The sequence below is a fragment of the Primulina tabacum genome, chromosome 13 (genome assembly GCF_025594145.1).
Source record: "Primulina tabacum isolate GXHZ01 chromosome 13, ASM2559414v2, whole genome shotgun sequence".
NCBI lineage: Eukaryota > Viridiplantae > Streptophyta > Magnoliopsida > Lamiales > Gesneriaceae > Primulina > Primulina tabacum.
Genome location: NC_134562.1, coordinates 19,080,545 through 19,098,698, shown reverse-complemented (window position 1 = coordinate 19,098,698; position 18,154 = coordinate 19,080,545). Strand labels below are relative to the sequence as shown.

Here is an 18,154-nt window from a genome sequence, read left to right as displayed (position 1 = left end):
GAAGTCTTTTGAGTAGCTTGATTAGTTGTGCCGCGGTTTGATTTTTGGAGCTTAAAAATATTACCCATGTGAATCTGGAGAAGTCATCAATTACCACCAGGGTATATTTCTTTCTCCCTAAGCTCATTACCGGTATAGGTCGAAACTAGTCCATGTGGAGAAGTCTCAAGTATCTTACTGATGAGTTTCGTCATTTGTTCTTGAAGGTAGAGCTAACTTGTTTTCATAGCTGACATGCATTGCATATTTTATCTTTGGCAAAACCATTGTTAGGCAATCCAGATACCAATTTAAGCTTCCTGATAGGAGCAATGGATTTGAATTTAAGATGATTAAGTCGTTTATGCCAGAGCCAATTTTTATTGCCATTTAAGGCAATGAAACAAGTAGGCACCTTTAGACAATCATCATTCCATTTTACCTTATATGTATTTTTCTCTCTATGACCGGTTAGCACCGAGATACCTGCAGCAGATTTAACAGTGCATATATGTTTGTGAAATTCAACGGTGTAACCGTTGTCGCATAATTTGCTTATGATAATCAGGTTATAGCACTGGTTTTCCACTAGGAGTACATCTTTGATAGTGATCTTTCCATGGATAATCTTACCTTTTCCCACAGCTTTACCTTTAGAATTATCATCAAATGTGATTGTTGGTCCTCTGTGGTTGACAACTTCTGATAAAAGGCTTTTATTCCCGGTCATGTGTCTGGAACAACCACTGTCTAGGAACCATATAGATTCTTCCAAGTTCTTTTTATTAGACACCTGAAATTATAAAAATGATAAATTGATACCCTTTCCTATGTGGGTCCTGAGCTGATTAGACCTTCAGGAATCCACACCTTAATTATCCTAAAGTATTTTCCATGGTGTGTCCCAAGGTGAGTCCGGTTAAGTGCATAATCAGGTGATGTATGCAATGTTCTTTCTTTTTCAGTATCTTGTCTAGGCCATCTGTCATTGTCAATCACTTTGTACCTCTTTTGAATAGGTCGGTTGTTATGATAGCGGTTAGGTCTTGATCTTGAGTAATATCCGGTTGATCTTGGCTTTCTGCGGAACCTATCTAAATCGTTGTGAACGATTGGATTTGGCCTGTGTCTTAGCCATGATCGGTTGGATTTAGTACTCTCAACTTCGACAAATCCTAGACCACGTCGCCTTCCATTGTTCTCAAGATTTACATTTTGAATGCCTTGGATTTCAGGCTTGTTATGTTCATATACCACACTAGATCTGAAAAATTTAATTGATTTTAAATAGTCTTTCTCTAGTAGTGGTTGAGTTAATGCTTCTGAAGTACTGCATTCATTGATGCTTTAACCTAGCCCATTTCTGTATCCGGCCGGTTTTTGCATCTCATGCATCTTACTAAGAATGCAGAAGACTTGTTCCATGTGTTGACTATATTCATCAACCGCTTGTTCTCTTTTAGCGTGGCATGAAACAATATTCGCAGATCATCGTTCTCAGCCGCTAACAGACTTAACTTTACTTGTAAAATGTCAACTTCCTTTTGCTGTGAGCAGCTAGAGAGAGTAAACTTGTTTTTCAAGTCCTGTTTTTCTATTTTGGCTTCATCGAATAGCTGCGATAGTCCTTTAAACTCATTTATCATATCGTGAATTGCTGTGACCATGTCTTCTCACGTGAATTCAATAGAATCAAAATCAAATATCATTTCATTTGTGGATTTAACTCTTCATTAGCCATGAGACATTTTACCGTTTCATCTTCACTTTCACTCGAAGATTCTTCAGAGATGGATTTTATTGAATCTGAGTCAACCTTTTTGCTTTTGTCCTCTTCTGCTACCAGAACTCGTTGACTTTTCTTTTTAGTGAACTTTTTCTCGTCTTTAGACCGTCTTCTGTCAACTGGTTTCTTTTCATCCTTTCTTGGTGTGGGGACCCGGACGCTAATTCATTTCTTCAATCTTCTTTGAGATTAAGTGGATCAATTAACTAAACTAGGTTGAATTTTTTTTTTTTTAAAGTTGAACACTTTATAATCAAGTGTACAAAATACTACAACAAGTTATGCATTATCTTATTGAATTCCAAAGTAAAGTGTGATATCTACAACAAGATCAAAATTACAAGTCTTGTACAATATACAATCACCACAAACTAGGGTTCAACAACTACATATCAAGTGTTGGAAGCCCAATCTACTTCTAGGCCCGGATCTCCACTCCAATCTCGATTGTTCATCCTCTTCTCGACCCTGATCCTGCCCCACCTGTTGTCATGCACACATACAAACACAACAACAGCCGGATAACTCCGTTGAGAAATATATTTCCCATCATAAACAACGTATACATGCATCTCATACAAACATATATAAAAGCATATAACATTTGTAAACAACATGTATCATAATCAAATAAAACATAAAGCAATATCAAGCTTTAAATCAAACTTTTAAACTCTTAATCTTGAATCGACTCTTATCTAGGGATCCCGATTTGAATAAAAACGTAACAAGTCTCCCACCTACTCTTCCCAGCTAGATGGTGGTACGTTCTTATTCCTAGACATTGCCCTTCTATATCCAATCTCTACAATAGGAGTCGATCTTCTCCTAAGCACATCGATATACACCAAATGTCCAGTGACCTGGCACCTCTGCCAAAGACTCATTGCATGCTTTGCTATAACTCAATAGACTAAGCATATCAATCTCAAGAATTGCAAATACATCAAAGCAATTACAATAAAGTATGTGGTTTTGGGAAACTCAAGCTATCTCTTACTCGAGTTGTATCTTCCAGGTTTAACATTGATTTATACCTTTCTTTTCGTAGTTCTCGGTTGATTCAAACCTCAATCTGGCTTTGATTGTTCTTCGAAGTCTTCAATACCAATCTGGAATGACATTTCGAGAAGTACAATATCACATACAACTCAAGGCAATACTGGATATGATCATAACTCACTCTAATTCTGTTTCGACGGCATAACAGCACAATCTCGAGATACCGGCAACTCAATATCAATAGATACCAATCTCAACAACTCAAAATCATAACAAACACAAGCTGATATTCTCAAAATATGCATAATCTCAATCAAAGAAAATCTGGAAAATGATAACAATTGCATACGGTGTCCGTTCTTCGATCCGGTTTCGATTACAGGCTTATCATAATCTCTAGAACACATAATAACAATCATATCATGATTTCTTCAATACCATATTTTCAACCATACAAGAAAGTAATAAAACTTACATCCCATTGAAGCTCTTGACAAGAGAAGCACAGAACTCAACTCGGATCGAAAATCAGACGGCCGGATCTTGCACAATCAACAATTTAAATTTCAGAACTTGAGAATTTTCCCTGGACTCTCGGTTCTTGTTTCTGAAGAAATGAAAGATTAATTTCATTTTTAAATGCATGGCAAGACATGTGGCTTAATCTTCATACTGCACGTCTCGCGCATATGCGCGTCCATCACCGGCGCATATGCGCGAGACCTACTGTCTCGACGCATAACAATTCATCTGCTCGCGCATATGCGCGCAATGTCCTCGCGCATATGCGCGAGACCTACTGTCTCGGCACTTAGATATTTCAGCTGCTCGCGCATATGTGCGCCTCATCTCGTGCATATGCGCGAGACTTACTGTCTCGGCATATAGCAGCTCGCGCATATGCACGCCTCGTCTCCGCGCATATGCGTGAGACCTTCTGGTCGCAAACCTATAATCATGTCTTTTCCTAATCTTGTCTCGGGGTGATCCTTCTATAATCACATCAATTTATCAATTAATAATCTCGGATTAACAGGATAAAATCTCGGGAATTACAGTTCTCCCCATCTGAGACATGATTTCGTCCCCGAAATCGCAGGCAATCAAATCACATAAAACAAGCTATAACAGAAGCTAAATAAGAAATTAACATTAATGAAATATTTCTGGAAATTTCTTTCTCATATCTGATTCAGTTTCTCAAGTAGCTTCTTCAATGCCATGATGACTCCACTCCACCTTCACAAGCAGAATAGTCTTCGTTCTGAGCTGCTTTTCTTTACGATCTAGAATCTGGATCGATTTTTCAAAATAACTCAGAGTTTCATCAAGTTCGGCCTCGTCAGGCTGAAGAACATGAGAAGCATCAGGAAGATATTTCCGCAGGATAGATACATGAAAGACGTCATGTATACCAGATAGAGAAAAAAGAATAGCGAGTCGATAGGCACGAGTACCTATCTTCTCCAGAATCTCATACGGCCCAATATAGCGTGGAGATAATTTTCCTTTCTTGCCAAATCTGACAATGCCTCTGAAAGGAGAAAACTTCAAAAATACTCTGTCTCCTTTCTCAAATTCTAATGGTCGACCTGGAATAACTGCATATTTGGCCTGTCTATCCTGAGCTGTCTTCATTCTCTGCTGAATCAGCTTTACTTTCTCAGTCATATCTCGAATCATCTCAGGCCCAAGTTGAGGTACCTCAGATATTTCATCTCAGTAGAGAGGGGATCTGCACTTCTTGCCGTACAACGCTTCAAATGGAGCCATCTCTATACTCGTCTGATAGTTGTTGTTGTACGAAAATTCACAAAGTGGTAAAGAATCTTGCCAACTAGTGCCAAAGTCTAGCACTAGAGCTCTCAGCATATCTTCCAATGTCTGGATAGTCCGCTCTGACTGTCCGTCGGTCTGAGGATGATATGCAGTACTCAAATGTAATTTCGTACCTAGAGCTTGTTGCAAACTGTGCCAAAAGTGTGAAGTAAATCGAAGATCACGATCTGATACGATGGACTTCGGCACACCATGCAATCTGACCACTTCTCTTACGTAAATCTCTGCCATCTGGTCGTGTCTGTATGTCATTCTGTAAGGAATAAAGCATGCTGATTTGGTCAATCTGTCAATAACGACCCAAATCGCATCGCAACCTCGGGAGGATCGTGGTAGCTTCGTAACAAAATCCATGGAAATATGATCCCATTTCCATTCTGGAATAGATAAGCTATGTAACAGACCTCCTGGTTTCTTCCTTTCTGCTTTCACCTGTTGGCAATTCAAACATTTGGATACAAACTCTGCAATGTCTGCTTTCATCTGTTTCAACCAAAACTTTTTCTTCAGATCATTGTACATTTTTCTGCCACCAGGATGAATATTCAAATGACTACAGTGCGCTTCTGTAAAAATCTATTGTTTCAAGTCTGAAACATCTAGCACAACAAGTTGATTATTCACATATAATATATCATCACGAACCTGATATTCTGATTGATGCCCTGATCTGACCAACAAAATCGAGTTCTGAACATTCTGATCAACTTTCTGTGCTTCTTTAATTCGAACAATCAACTCTGGTTCAACTTGAATAGCATACAATCTCCGATGTTGATAATCTGTCTCAAATACTAATCCAGAAAGACAGCAATCTTCAATCAAATCCGAAACACCAATCATCGATAGGGATAAAGAACATACCTTTCGACTCAGTGCATCAGCTGCTGCATTTGATTTCCCCGGATAGTATTTGATTTCACAATCAAAATCTTTCAATAAATCAAGCCATCTACGTTGCCTCATATTCAATTCTGACTGTGAAAATAAATATTTCACTCTTGTGATCAGAATAAATTTCGAATTTCTCACCATATAGGTAGTGTCGTCAGATCTTCAATGCAAAAACGATGGCAGCCAATTCAAGATCATGAATCGGGTAGCAAGTCTCATGTGATTTCAATTGTCTCGAGGCATAAGCAATAACATGTCCTCGCTGCATCAAAACACAACCTATTCCTCTGTGAGAAGCATCACAATAAACAACAAATCACCAGTACCTGACGGAATAGTTAACACAGGAGCGCTGGTTAATCTCTTCTTCAATTCCAGAAAACAAGATTCACAAGCTTCTGACCAAACAAACAGGGCATTCTTCTGAGTCAGCTGGGTAATCGGCTTAGAAATACTGGAAAAATCTTTAATGAATCGACGATAGTATCCTGCTAAACCCATAAAACTGCGTATCTCTGGCACTGATGTCGGTCTAGGCCAACTGATCCAGCCTCGACTTTGCTAGGATCAACAGAAATACCATCCCATATATAATGTGTCCCAAAAATATCACTTGTTTCAGCCAAAACTCACATTTAGACAACTTTGCATACAATTTCTCAGTTATCAGATTTTTCAATACAGTTCTAAGATGCTCAGCATGATCAATCATATTCTTGGAATAAATCAGAATATCATCAATAAAGATAATCACAAAATCATCAAGATACTTCTGAAATATATGGTTCATCAAACCCATAAATACAGCTGGAGCATTTGTTAAACCAAACGGCATGACTATAAATTCATAGTGGCCATACCTGGTTCTGAAATCTGTTTTCGATATATCAGAATCTGACTCTCAGCTGATGATACCCAGATCCCATATCAATCTTGGAATAAACAGAAGAACCCTGCAACTGATCAAATAGGTCGTCAATACGAGGCAAAGGATATTTATTCTTTATCGTAGCTTTGTTCAGTTGCCGATAGTCAATGCAGAGTCTCATAGAACCGTCTTTCTTTCTGACAAATAATACTGGAGCGCCCCAAGGAGAAACACTCGGTCTAATGTACCCCTTAGCTAGTAAATCTTCTAGATGCTCTTTCAATTCTTTCAGTTCAATCGGTGCCATTTTGTATGGAGTTTTAGAAATAGGTACTGTACCTGGTATCAATTCAATACTGAAGTCTATTTCTCGGATTGGAGGCAAACCCGGAATCTCATCTGGAAAGACATCAGCAAACTCACATACCACTGGCAAATCTGCCAATGAAGGGCTCGATTTCAGTACATCTACTGAATACACACAAAATCTCTCTCCTCCTATAACGCCCCGAAAATTAAAAAGTCCACGCGAACCACATGCATGAAATTATTAAATTCTTTGTGTATTTTAATTAAATGTTTTAATTGCATAAATTAATTATATGGTGCATATTTGCATTTTTAAAATATATTTTTTTACATGATTGCATTAAAATATATTTTTAAAGGTTATTCGAGTTGCGATCGAGGAACGGAGACCGGGGGCTGAAAAACGGAAAATGTTTTTATTAAATAATTGTTTTTAATTATTTAAAATATAGTTGATGGTTTTTCATATTTTTGAAAATAAGGCGTTTTGAGGTGATTTTATACGCCGGAACGTAAATTTTATCGGTGTTGGTTTTTCAATAAAAATGCGAGCTTTTTGGCAATCTGACTAATAAATTCACAAATTTATTTAAACAAAAACTTTGAAAATATTGTATTAAATTCTAATTAAGACTAATGGGCTTGATTTAGAGGCTTAATAGGCCTAAGCCCTATTAATAGAATGATTTAATATATAATATGTTAAAACCCTTCTCCCCATCACACAACTACATGCCTCCCACTTTCAAACTTCAGAAACTCTCCCCAAAATTCCATCAACATACACGGCACACACACATCACAAAGTTGAACGAGTTTTTGAAGGGATCAAGGTAGAACAAGCCAAGGTTTCGTCCCGTTCTTCGTCGCCAACGATTTTTCGTGCGTATATAACGCAAAGGCATGCCATATTCTTCTTTTTCTCATCATTCACACCATAGTTATTATTTAAAATCATTTTGTATGAAAAACAAGCCACACATCATAATATTTTCGCAACTATGCATACCCATGTTTTGAACTCATGATTTTTCATCCAAAAAACTTGTTTAACATGTGTTAAAGGGCTGCCATGACTAGGGTATTGATCAAGGACGTTTTTCACAAGTTTTAGGGTCCTAATAGCACACACAAAATGCTGAATTCATGATAGGAAACAAGCTGAAACCGTAGGATGAATTTCAGAAAGTCTTGGTTGGCTTGTCCAATGTTCAAGGCTTGTTTGTGTTGCATGGGGGTTTGGGGCTCGACCAGGTCTGGGTGTTGGGTCCTAAGGGTCGTTTATAGGTCCTAGGAAGAGTCCTAGCATGGCTAGGACTCGTGGTTCAGGCTGGGGAAGAGTCCACGAAAGTTGGGGACTCTTCCCAAGCAACTCACGATCAGCTGCTGTTCTGGGGGCTGCGGCTCGGGTTGGGGGCTGGGCTAGGTGGTCCATCAGAGTCCTAAGAGGATGGGAAGGGGTTGGGCTAGGGGCTGGAGTGGTGGGCTCGCAGCTGGCTTGAGCAAAACGTGGAGACAGCAGGGTAGCAAGGGAACGCGCAGCCTTGCCTCTTCCTGCAGCAGGCTTGCAGCGCTTCGTACGTGGGTTCAAGGACTTGGGATGGTCTGGGGTTGGCCTGGTCATGGTCCAGGGAAGGTTAGGGACAGGTGGGCTGGGTGGTGGCTTGGCTGGGAGAGTCCTAGTTGGGTTAGGAGTCCTAGACATACAAGGAAGCACACACACACACATGCAGAAACATGGGTCGAGTTCCAACAAGTTTTTGAGCGGGTTAGGTTCATGTTCTTTGGGCTGGGCTTAGTCAGGAGGGTGCCTAGATAGGTTGGATAGGTTTTGGCTCAAGGTGGCTCGGGCGTGGTTCGAGTAAATTAGGAGATGGCTCGGTGTGTTCGATAATGTGTCTATTTCGAAAATTAAATGGCTAAAAATGAATCCATGGGTCCACAGGTGTGGCTCATGACTTGTAAGGGTAGAATAAATCTTAAAAATATTATTTTAAAAATTTGGGATCAAAATAACGAGTTTTGGATTTATTCGGGATTTCATCGCCACACGAAACGCTAATTAACGAGTTAATTGAAAAGTCTAGTTTTAAGCTTTATAAAATTATGAAAAAATAGTTTTAAGCTCAAATAATTATTAAAAGTCTAAGTTTTAAATTTGGGAAATTTATATCAAGGTTTGGTTTAATTCGGGATTAAAACGCATTAATACATCACATTTAAATATTAATTTAAAGTTCTCGATTTAAGCTAAATAAAAATATGAGAAAATTCATGTAAGCTTAAATAATTATTTGGGGCATGTTAGATTCAATGAATTCAAGAAAAAGGCATAATCGAGGAATTTTACGTCCAGGGGTAAAACGGTTTTTTTACACCTAGGAATTAATAAACGTCATTGCAGTGCTCTATATGCTATTTTTATGATATTATTATTATTTTTAAATGTTTATGAAATGTTCATGATTAAATCATGATTATTAAATGTCTGTTGGATTTTTATGATTTAAGGAAGACATTTAAAAGACATGTTGCAGGCTTGGTTTCGAAAACAAAAAATGTTATGTTATGCATGATTTTATAAAGTTATGTGAATGTAAAGCATTGAAGAAAGAGAAGTAATTGTGACTAATTCGATAATGTTGGAGATATTGTGAGGGCGACAGTCCCAGTGGGAGCCCGACGATCGTATTTTCATTATTACGAATATGAGGTAACGGTATGAGGTAACGGTAAGAATGGGAATGTCGTGAGGGGAAAAGGCCCCAGAGGGAGCCCATTTAAGGGAAAAGGCCTCAGAGGGAGCCCCGACAATCATATTCTATTCGAAAGAGGATAGGCCAGGGCCCAGTTGACCGATGAGAGTGTTGTTGGTGTCCCCCGCCGCAGTACTGCGGTTTCATGTAGATGGATCCATCGACTTTTGAGGTTTGAGAAAAGTCACAATTAACGATCTGAATTCAACAAAGGAAAAGGAAAAGGAAAATGTTATGATCATGGTAAAAGGTTTTATGTTATGTTTTGAGGAAAAGGAAAAAGGTTAAGGTTTATGTTATGCATGTCATGAAAATGTTTATGCTTAAAGTTGATGCATCATTATGAAAATGTTTCTGTTTAAAGTTCATGCATCATAAAAAGGTTTACGAAAATGTTCATGTTTGAAGTTTATGCATCTTCATGAAAATGCTATTTTAAGTACAAGTATTTTTCACTGTTGCTTGTGGTTTTATACATATTAATCGTTATCAGGAATATGACGTGTTGAGTCTTTAGACTCACTAGGTGTGATTGATGCAGGTGATTATGATAATTATGATAATGGAGGTCTTGATGGTTGACTTTGCTGGACTGAAGGTGCACATAACCCGAGGACCGATGCTAGTTTTCCGCACTAGTTATGATTTATGATTTCAAGTTATGTTAAAAATATTTTAAGACTTTTTATTCATGTTTTGAGAGGTTTTTGAGAGATTATAGTATGGGCTGTATTTCTCAATTATAAAGTTGGTTGTTTTATTTTGAGATGAGGTCCAAAATATTTTATGTAATTTTTGGTGGTTCGGCCGATGCTATGGAGGTTAAAAAAAAATTCTAGTACTTTTAAAGCAATAAAAAGGGCCGACGTTTCAGTTGGTATCAGAGCAAAGGTCCTGTAAAGGGTTGTGCCACCATCAGCACCGGGAAGATCAGTCGTCAAGCCTCAAAAGTACTTTTAAAAAGGGCCGATGTTTCAGTTGGTATCAGAGCAAAGGTCCTGTAAAGGGTTGTGTCACCACCATCAATCTTATTGAATTCCAAAGTAAAGTGTAATATCTACAACAAGATCAAAAGTACAAGTCTTGTACAATATACAATCACCACAAACTAGGCTTCAACAACTACATATCAAGTGTTGGAAGCCCAATCTACTTCTAGGCCCGGATCTCCACTCTAATCTCGATTGTTCATCCTCTTCTCGACCCTGATCCTGCCCCACCTGTTGTCATGCACACATACAAACACAACAACAGCCGGATAACTCCGGTGAGAAATATATTTCCCAATATAAACAACGTATACATTCATCTCATACAAACATATATAAAAGCATATAACATTTGTAAACATCATGTATCATAATCGAATAAAACATAAAGCAATATCAAGCTTTAAATCAAACTTTTAAACTCTTAATCTTGAATCGACTCTTATCTAGGGATCCCGATTTGAATAAAAACGTAACAAGTCTCCCACCTACTCTTCCCAGCTAGATGGTGGTACGTTCTTATTCCTAGACATTGCCCTTCTATATCCAATCTCTACAATAGGAGTCGATCTTCTCCTAAGCACATCGATATACACCAAATGTCCAGTGACCTGGCACCTCTGCCAAAGACTCATTGCATGCTTTGCTATAACTCAATAGACTAAGCATATCAATCTCAAGAATTGCAAATACATCAAAGCAATTACAATAAAGTATGTGGTTTTGGGAAATTCAAGCTATCTCTTACTCGAGTTGTATCTTCCAGGTTTAACATTGATTTATACCTTTCTTTTCGTAGTTCTCGGTTGATTCAAACCTCAATCTGGCTTTGATTGTTCTTCGAAGTCTTCAATACCAATCTGGAATGACATTTCGAGAAGTACAATATCACATACAACTCAAGGCAATACTGGATATGATCATAACTCACTCTAATTCTGTTTCGACGGCATAACAGCACAATCTCGAGATACCGGCAACTCAATATCAATAGACACCAATCTCAACAACTCAAAATCATAACAAACACAAGCTGATATTCTCAAAATATGCATAATCTCAATCAAAGAAAATCTGGAAAATGATAACAATTGCATACGGTGTCTGTTCTTCGATCCGGTTTCGTTTACAGGCTTATCATAATCTCAAGAACACATAATAACAATCATATCATGATTTTTTCAATACCATATTTTCAACCATACAAGAAAATAATAAAACTTACATCTCGTTGAAGCTCTTGACAAGAGAAGCACAGAACTCAACTCGGATCGAAAATAAGACGGCCGGATCTTGTACAATCAACAATTTAAATTTCAGAACTTGAGAATTTTCCCTGGACTCTCGGTTCTTGTTTCTGAAGAAATGAAAGATTAATTTCATTTTTAAATGCATGGCAAGACATGTGGCTCAATCTTCATACTGCACGTCTCGCGCATATGCGCGTCCATCACCGGCGTATATGCACGAGACCTACTGTCTCGACGCATAACAATTCATCTGCTCGCGCATATGCGCGCAATGTCCTCGCGCATATGCGCGAGACCTACTATCTCGGCACTTAGATATTTCAGCTGCTCGCGCATATGCGCGCCTCATATCGTGCATATGCGCGAGACCTTCTGTCTCTGCGCTTGTACATACATCTTGCTGGTGCATATTCGCGCCCTGTCTCGCGCATATGCGCGAGACTTACTGTCTCGGCATATAGCAGCTCGCGCATATGCGTGCCTCGTCTCCGCGCATATGCGCGAGACCTTCTGGTCTCACACCTATAATCAAGTCTTTTCCAAATCTTGTCTCGGGATGATGCTTCTATAATCACATCAATTTATAAATTAATAATCTCGGATTAATAGGATAAAATCTCAGGCATTACACTTGGCCTGTTGCATTCTGCAATAAAATGCCCATTTTTCCCACAGTTAAAACAGGTTTGACCATCATCAGTATGGTCCATTTTGAAGTAAGGTTTATTTGTCAGAGATTGATTCTTACGCATGAATTTACTAAATTTTTTAACAAATAGGGACATGGCTTCATTGCTTAGTTGCTCAGCCGATTTCTTACTTGTGGACTCTTTGATCGGAAAAGTCCCCGTGATGACTGCCAAGGCCTTTGTTTGTTGAGAATTTGATGGTTCCTCTTCAGTTCGTATCCCAAGTTCAAACTCATATGCTTTAAGGTCAGCGAAAAGATCATTGAGTTCTAGTTTATTTAGATCCTTTGACTCTGGCATTGCTATGGTTTTTACGTCCCGTTCTCTGGGAAGAGCTTGCATAACTCTCAGAGCAATTTCACGATTGGAGTAATCTTTTCCCAAAGAAATGAGTTTGATGATAATACTGCTGAATCGTTCGTCAAATTCTGCAAGAGTTTTTCCTGGCTTCATTTTTGCATTATCAAACTTCTGGATAGCAACCGTCAACTTATTTTCTTTAGTCTGATCGTTGCCTTCACACAGTTCTGTGAGTTTTTCCCAGATTTCCTTTGTTGTGGTGCAGGTCTTGATTTTGGTAAACATATTTTTGTCCAAGGTCTTGTAAAGAATATCTTTTGCTAGATTGTCGAGATTTGCCTTCTTCTTATCCTCAGTTGTCCATTCAGAGCGGTGTTTTTCCACCATCTAGGGAGCACCTTTAGTATTAATTGCAGCTGTATTCACTTTAAAGATCTTCATTGGCCCGTCAGTGATAACGTTCCACATGTCGTTCTCCTGGGCTGCTAGATGAGCATGCATACGAATTTTCCAGTCGTCATAATCTTCGTTTGAAAACATAGGGATTTTGTTAAAAGACCATAAGTGATTTTTTAGTTTCGATGTTTGAGAAGCCCCCGCTCTGATACCACTTGTTAGGATCGAGAAAGGGTTTAGAGGGGGCGAATGAACTCTTTCAAAATTTGCTTTCTAAAACTGATTTTTCAACCGTTTTGAGGCGGTTGAGAATTCTTCTCAAATTTGTTAAAAATATGAACCACTGTGGAGTGCGGAAGACGGTTCAAAATTTCTAATGATAAATTAAAACTTGTTGGCAAGCTTATCAATGAGATGTAGTCTAAAAGATAAGTGCTTACTGGAAGTAAAGACACAAGGTATTTTATAGATGTTCAGAGATAAATACTCATACGTCACCCCTTCTTCCTTTTCAGGAAGGATTCCAGTAAAAGACTTTATCTTTACAAAAACTCTTTGTAACAGCTAACTCCAATCAGGACTTATCACACTGCCTGTTTTAGAACTCTTAGTGATAACTTTACAGTTTTGGATTTTAAGAACACTCGGTTCACCAGACACCACAACTTAATCTAAATAACCAAAAGGTTACTGATACAACAAAATTGATTTTGGTAGCACGAAGATGATCCTAGAATGATGAGATATCTTTTTTGTTCAGTGCGTGCATATGAGCGATGAAGTAAGTATGCTTTTGAGTGCACTCTGAATCTTTGAAATATGCAAGCTTGTCATGATTTTACTCCTGTGAATTTGATAATGTATTGCACACTCTTTCTTGCAGACTTCCTTCTCTGTTAATATAGGCGATAGTTCCAACGGTCGAAAAGATTGACTAATGTTAACTTGTAATAGAGAAAGGTTGTGTCACCATTAGCTGCAACCGCATTTAATGTTATTCAGATGAGCATTAAATGTTCTCTTTGCTGGCATTTGCCTTTAGTCCCGTTCTGAAGAGTTTGCTATAGAGTTACCTTTTATGGTAACTGTTTTTATCCATAGACCTTTTAAAGATAAATGATCTTTCCTTTCTGGGATAGTGATATAAATGCAGATCGTTCTCGCGACTGATGTAGGAATATGTTGATTTTGAAAGCATGATGTAGGAATACGTTGTTTTTGAAACGGTGCAAGCTCTTGAATGTCCTGAACCGATCAGAGAATTTCTTTCATTAAGTAGACAATAAATAACCTTCTTTAATGATGTCTTTCAATCAACTGGTTGAGAGTTTCATCTTTTTTTACTCTAGGCAGTTTGAATTAATGACGGTCTTAAAGTCAGGAGGTCGGGGTTCTCTAGTTCATCCTTTGTTAGAGCGGTTAGAACTCTTTTGGCTTAAGCCGGTTGAGAAACAGTCCGATTGCAGAGCTGGGCGGTTGAGCTAATATCTGTTACATAAAATATATGCAGCTGTTTCTTGAAATAGTGAAGTGCTATTTTGATTTTGTCGATCACCAAAACTTTTGGGTAATAATTTCTTTAACAAAAAGAATCGAGCGTCGATATTTTTCATGTAAAAATAAACAAAACATGAATATTTTGGTTTGAATGATGCTTCAAAGTGTTTAGAAAACATTCCTTTGCGTTTTAGAATGCTCGAATACGCGATCGTCGGCGAGGGGTGCGAAGGAGGATGAACAGCGACAAAAACTCCTAGTTTTCTTCCTCTCCCTTATTTCGAATTTTTTGTGTGAAAATTGTATGAGTATCGGCTGATATGTGTCTCCAAAACACCTAGGAATCCATTTTATAATTTTTAATTTGCATGTTAATGGGCTTGCGTTTTGGGCTTTCAAGTGTAGGAGCAATTGAGCCTACTCAATTTAGTTAAATTGGGCCCAATAAAACTTATTTAATTGAAAATAAAAGTTTATAAAAATTATTTTTTTAAAATAATGCATTTGATATTTTAAAAGACCATCGTTTACCCAAAACCGGCTTCCAAAATAAAATCCTGTTCGTCTAGTAAAATAATTTGAATTTATATCATTTTTAGAAAAAAAATTAATCATTTTTAATAATATTGAGAAGCCTTGAAAATATTTAATGAAAAAAATTATTTTATCTCCGTTGTCCCCAGTCTCATTTCCCCCAGTCTATTATCGAATATTCGGATAAAATCTATAATTTAATGAAATCATGTCATAAAATCATTTAATCATGTAATCTGTAGAACCCGTTAAATCAGACTACATATAAGCCATGCATAATTACTATTATTTAAATTAAAATGATCTTTTTATGCATGAGGATTTATATTTATTCATATAAAATTGATTGAGTTATGATCATTTGTTTTAAATCGTTGAAGTTTAGTTTTTGTCTTTTCGGTTAAATAAGCGAGGCCGGACCGGAGTTGGAGTATTGAGATAAAATTTAATGATAAGAAAATATTCCTAGAATTTATTTAAGATAAAGAATAATTTATTTTATTGTAATGGAATGTTTAAGGATCTATTTAATTAATTAGAGATAAGTAGTAAATAAGTTCTTTTATGTCCAATAATTTAATTAAAAGCCTAAATTAAAATATGTGACCAATTGAGACAAGTTAATATAGGCTTATTTTATTTAAGAAATTGTAACTTAACATGTTAGTAATTTAATTTAAGAATTAGCCATGAATGCAAGATAATTACTATCCTAGACTAATTAATTATTTAATTCACTAAAATACTTAATAGGTAGATAAAACTTTAAATATTTAAAATACAAGATTAAACAATATTTCCCTCCATTTTATTTCTAGATTTCGGCCACCCCACTTTAAAAGATTTAAATTTTTTGGCAACTCACCATTTTGATTCATTTCCTTATCCCTTCTTGGGAAGATAATTCCCTTCTTTTTTAATCCTCAATAATCATTAAATAATCAATATTTCTACCTTGTTTTGATATATAATGTTCGGCCAACACACCTCTAATATATCCCTCAAATCCCTTGATATCATAGCAACTTCCTTATCTCTCAAACAACTAGGATAGAAAGATTTTTACCATGCCTTTCAAATTCCATTTAATTAGTAAACTTCTCATTCATTTCCTAGACTTCCTCCCACTCCATATTCTCAAAAATTTCAGAGCTTAATCAGTAGAAAAATCGTGAGGTTCTTGAGAGAAACAAGAGAGAAAAGTAGAAAAGAAAAGGAACTCCGTCTCTGCCGCGCCATGTCGTCTAATTAATTTGTTTTCGTTTCAAACAAATTTCAGGCATGTCTATATCATTCTTTTCTCTTCAATCAAGTCATATACATATTTTTAAACCATGTTATGTTCACAATTCATGAAGCAAAAACCGAAACTTGTAACAATTTTCAAAATCAAAACATGCCGAATATTTTCGGCTTTCATCCATGCCTCACGGTTTTTGTTGATTTTGTGGATTCAGAGTTTGGCTCGATTTTCAGGGACTCAAGGCTGCATCTAGGATTGTTATAGGGTGTGTTAGGAAGAGATTGGTCAATTGGTTCGAGTTCATTCGCCACAGAAACACGCATTTGACAGCAACCTTTCATAGCTGCCATTTCGAGTCTCAATTTCCATGATTAGAACTCTTCCCTAGTATGTCTTAGACGTGACCAAGTCGGCCTTTCAAGGCTTGGTCCATAATTCTATCGGTTTTCAAAACAAAACAAGCCAAGTACCCCTTCGATTTTTCTTGTTCCTGCGTGAGTAAGGTTTCGAGTTTATGGTGTTGGGTGGATCTTGGTTGGCTTCTAGCCCTTAGCCATGGTTCACACAATACCTCATGATGTCTAGATCATGCCACGGTTGATCATATAGCCATTGGAGTGACCAAGACAGCAAGAGAAGCGCTGCACCCCACGCGTGCACAGCGTGGCTCTCGGGTGGGAGTGTGGCGTTGTTTCGGGTGTTGCTTATTTTGTGGCTGGCCTAGGACCCTTAGCCATGGTTCAAGCCATACCTTAGGATGTTGGAAAGAGGCTCTGGTTGGTGGTTCAAGCCCCAATGACCATTAGCCTTGTAATCGAAGCGAAGCAAGCACAGCTGCTGCCGCTGGAATTTTACAGCAGCTTTGCTGCGGTTCAGAGGTCACGTACGAGTTATTGGTTGGCTTTTAGCCTATGGCCTTGGAGTGGACAGTACCTTATTGAGTTAGGAAGGTCATGTTTTTGGCCGTTCATGATTTGGTTAAGTTTAGAGATCATACGAGAATTTACGGTGCAATGTGCCAAAGTGACTCTCGAAAGAGCGTTTCATGATTTTGGCCTCCATGCACAATTTTCTTGTACTACAGCCCTTGGTATTTATTTTCCAGTATTTTAGGTGTATTTTAATCATGACTAAACGATGGTTTAATGTTGGTTCGGGTTAGTACGAAGCCATGGTTGAATATTAAGTTTGTTGGGCATAATAGTCTCGTTTTTAGTTCGATTTTGAAGTGTTGGTCAAGTTAAGTTATTTGCATGTTTCTCATGTTAGAATTAGGTCGCATCGAGCCTGGGAACGATCCAACCCATTTGGAAAAGACAGGATTATAATTATATTATGTGCATAAAAATATAAAATGTTTATTTTTTAGATATATGCGATATGTCTTGTGGCCACCTCACGCTTATGGGATTCAGCTTATGGGATTATTACTTCACCCGGTGACTTACGACCGGTTCATGTTCATGTATGGGTACGGATATCCAGTCCAAGGGCTGTGATGATCTCTACCGCCCAGTATACTGTGGTTTAGTCTGATCAGACGTGCATGTTATGTTATGTTACGTTATGTGCCACTTGCGTAGAACATTATCTCAACAGAAAATTATGATATGCTATTTTATGATAGGGCTCTATCGAGCAAACATTTTTACGTACGATTTTTAGTTATGCACGTATTTATAATTATTCATGACACGATTTTCACGTTATGTTTCACGATACGATATTTTTACAATTTTATGAGATATTTACTTGTTATCCATGATATATGCATGCTGAGTATTTAGACTCACTAGACTTGATTGTTGTAGGTACTGATGAGG

General features: G+C 37.5%; 1 protein-coding gene across 1 annotated transcript; it reads right to left on the bottom strand.

Moving 5' to 3' along the window:
* Positions 1-223: 223 nt before the first annotated feature.
* Positions 224-13,048, bottom strand: LOC142521894 (uncharacterized). Its single transcript, XM_075625069.1, has 4 exons — positions 12,302-13,048; positions 1,426-1,595; positions 850-1,243; positions 224-772 (listed from the first exon to the last, which is right to left on the bottom strand). Exons 1-4 carry the CDS (start codon positions 13,046-13,048, stop codon positions 224-226), a joined length of 1,860 nt encoding a protein of 619 aa, XP_075481184.1.
* Between the last annotated feature and the right edge of the window lie 5,106 nt (positions 13,049-18,154).

What these genes read in the sequence shown, in the direction of transcription:
- LOC142521894 (XM_075625069.1), bottom strand. Translation starts at nt 13,048, where the DNA reads ATGGTGGAAAAACACCGCTCTGAATGGACAACTGAGGATAAGAAGAAG. An exon ending in CAGAATGCAACAGGCCAAGT is followed by an intron (nt 1,596 to 12,301) that starts GTAATGCCTGAG and finishes GGACTATCGCAG; the next exon opens with CTATTCGATGAAGCCAAAAT. An exon ending in ACGCTAAAAGAGAACAAGCG is followed by an intron (nt 1,244 to 1,425) that starts GTTGATGAATAT and finishes TAAATTTTTCAG; the next exon opens with ATCTAGTGTGGTATATGAAC.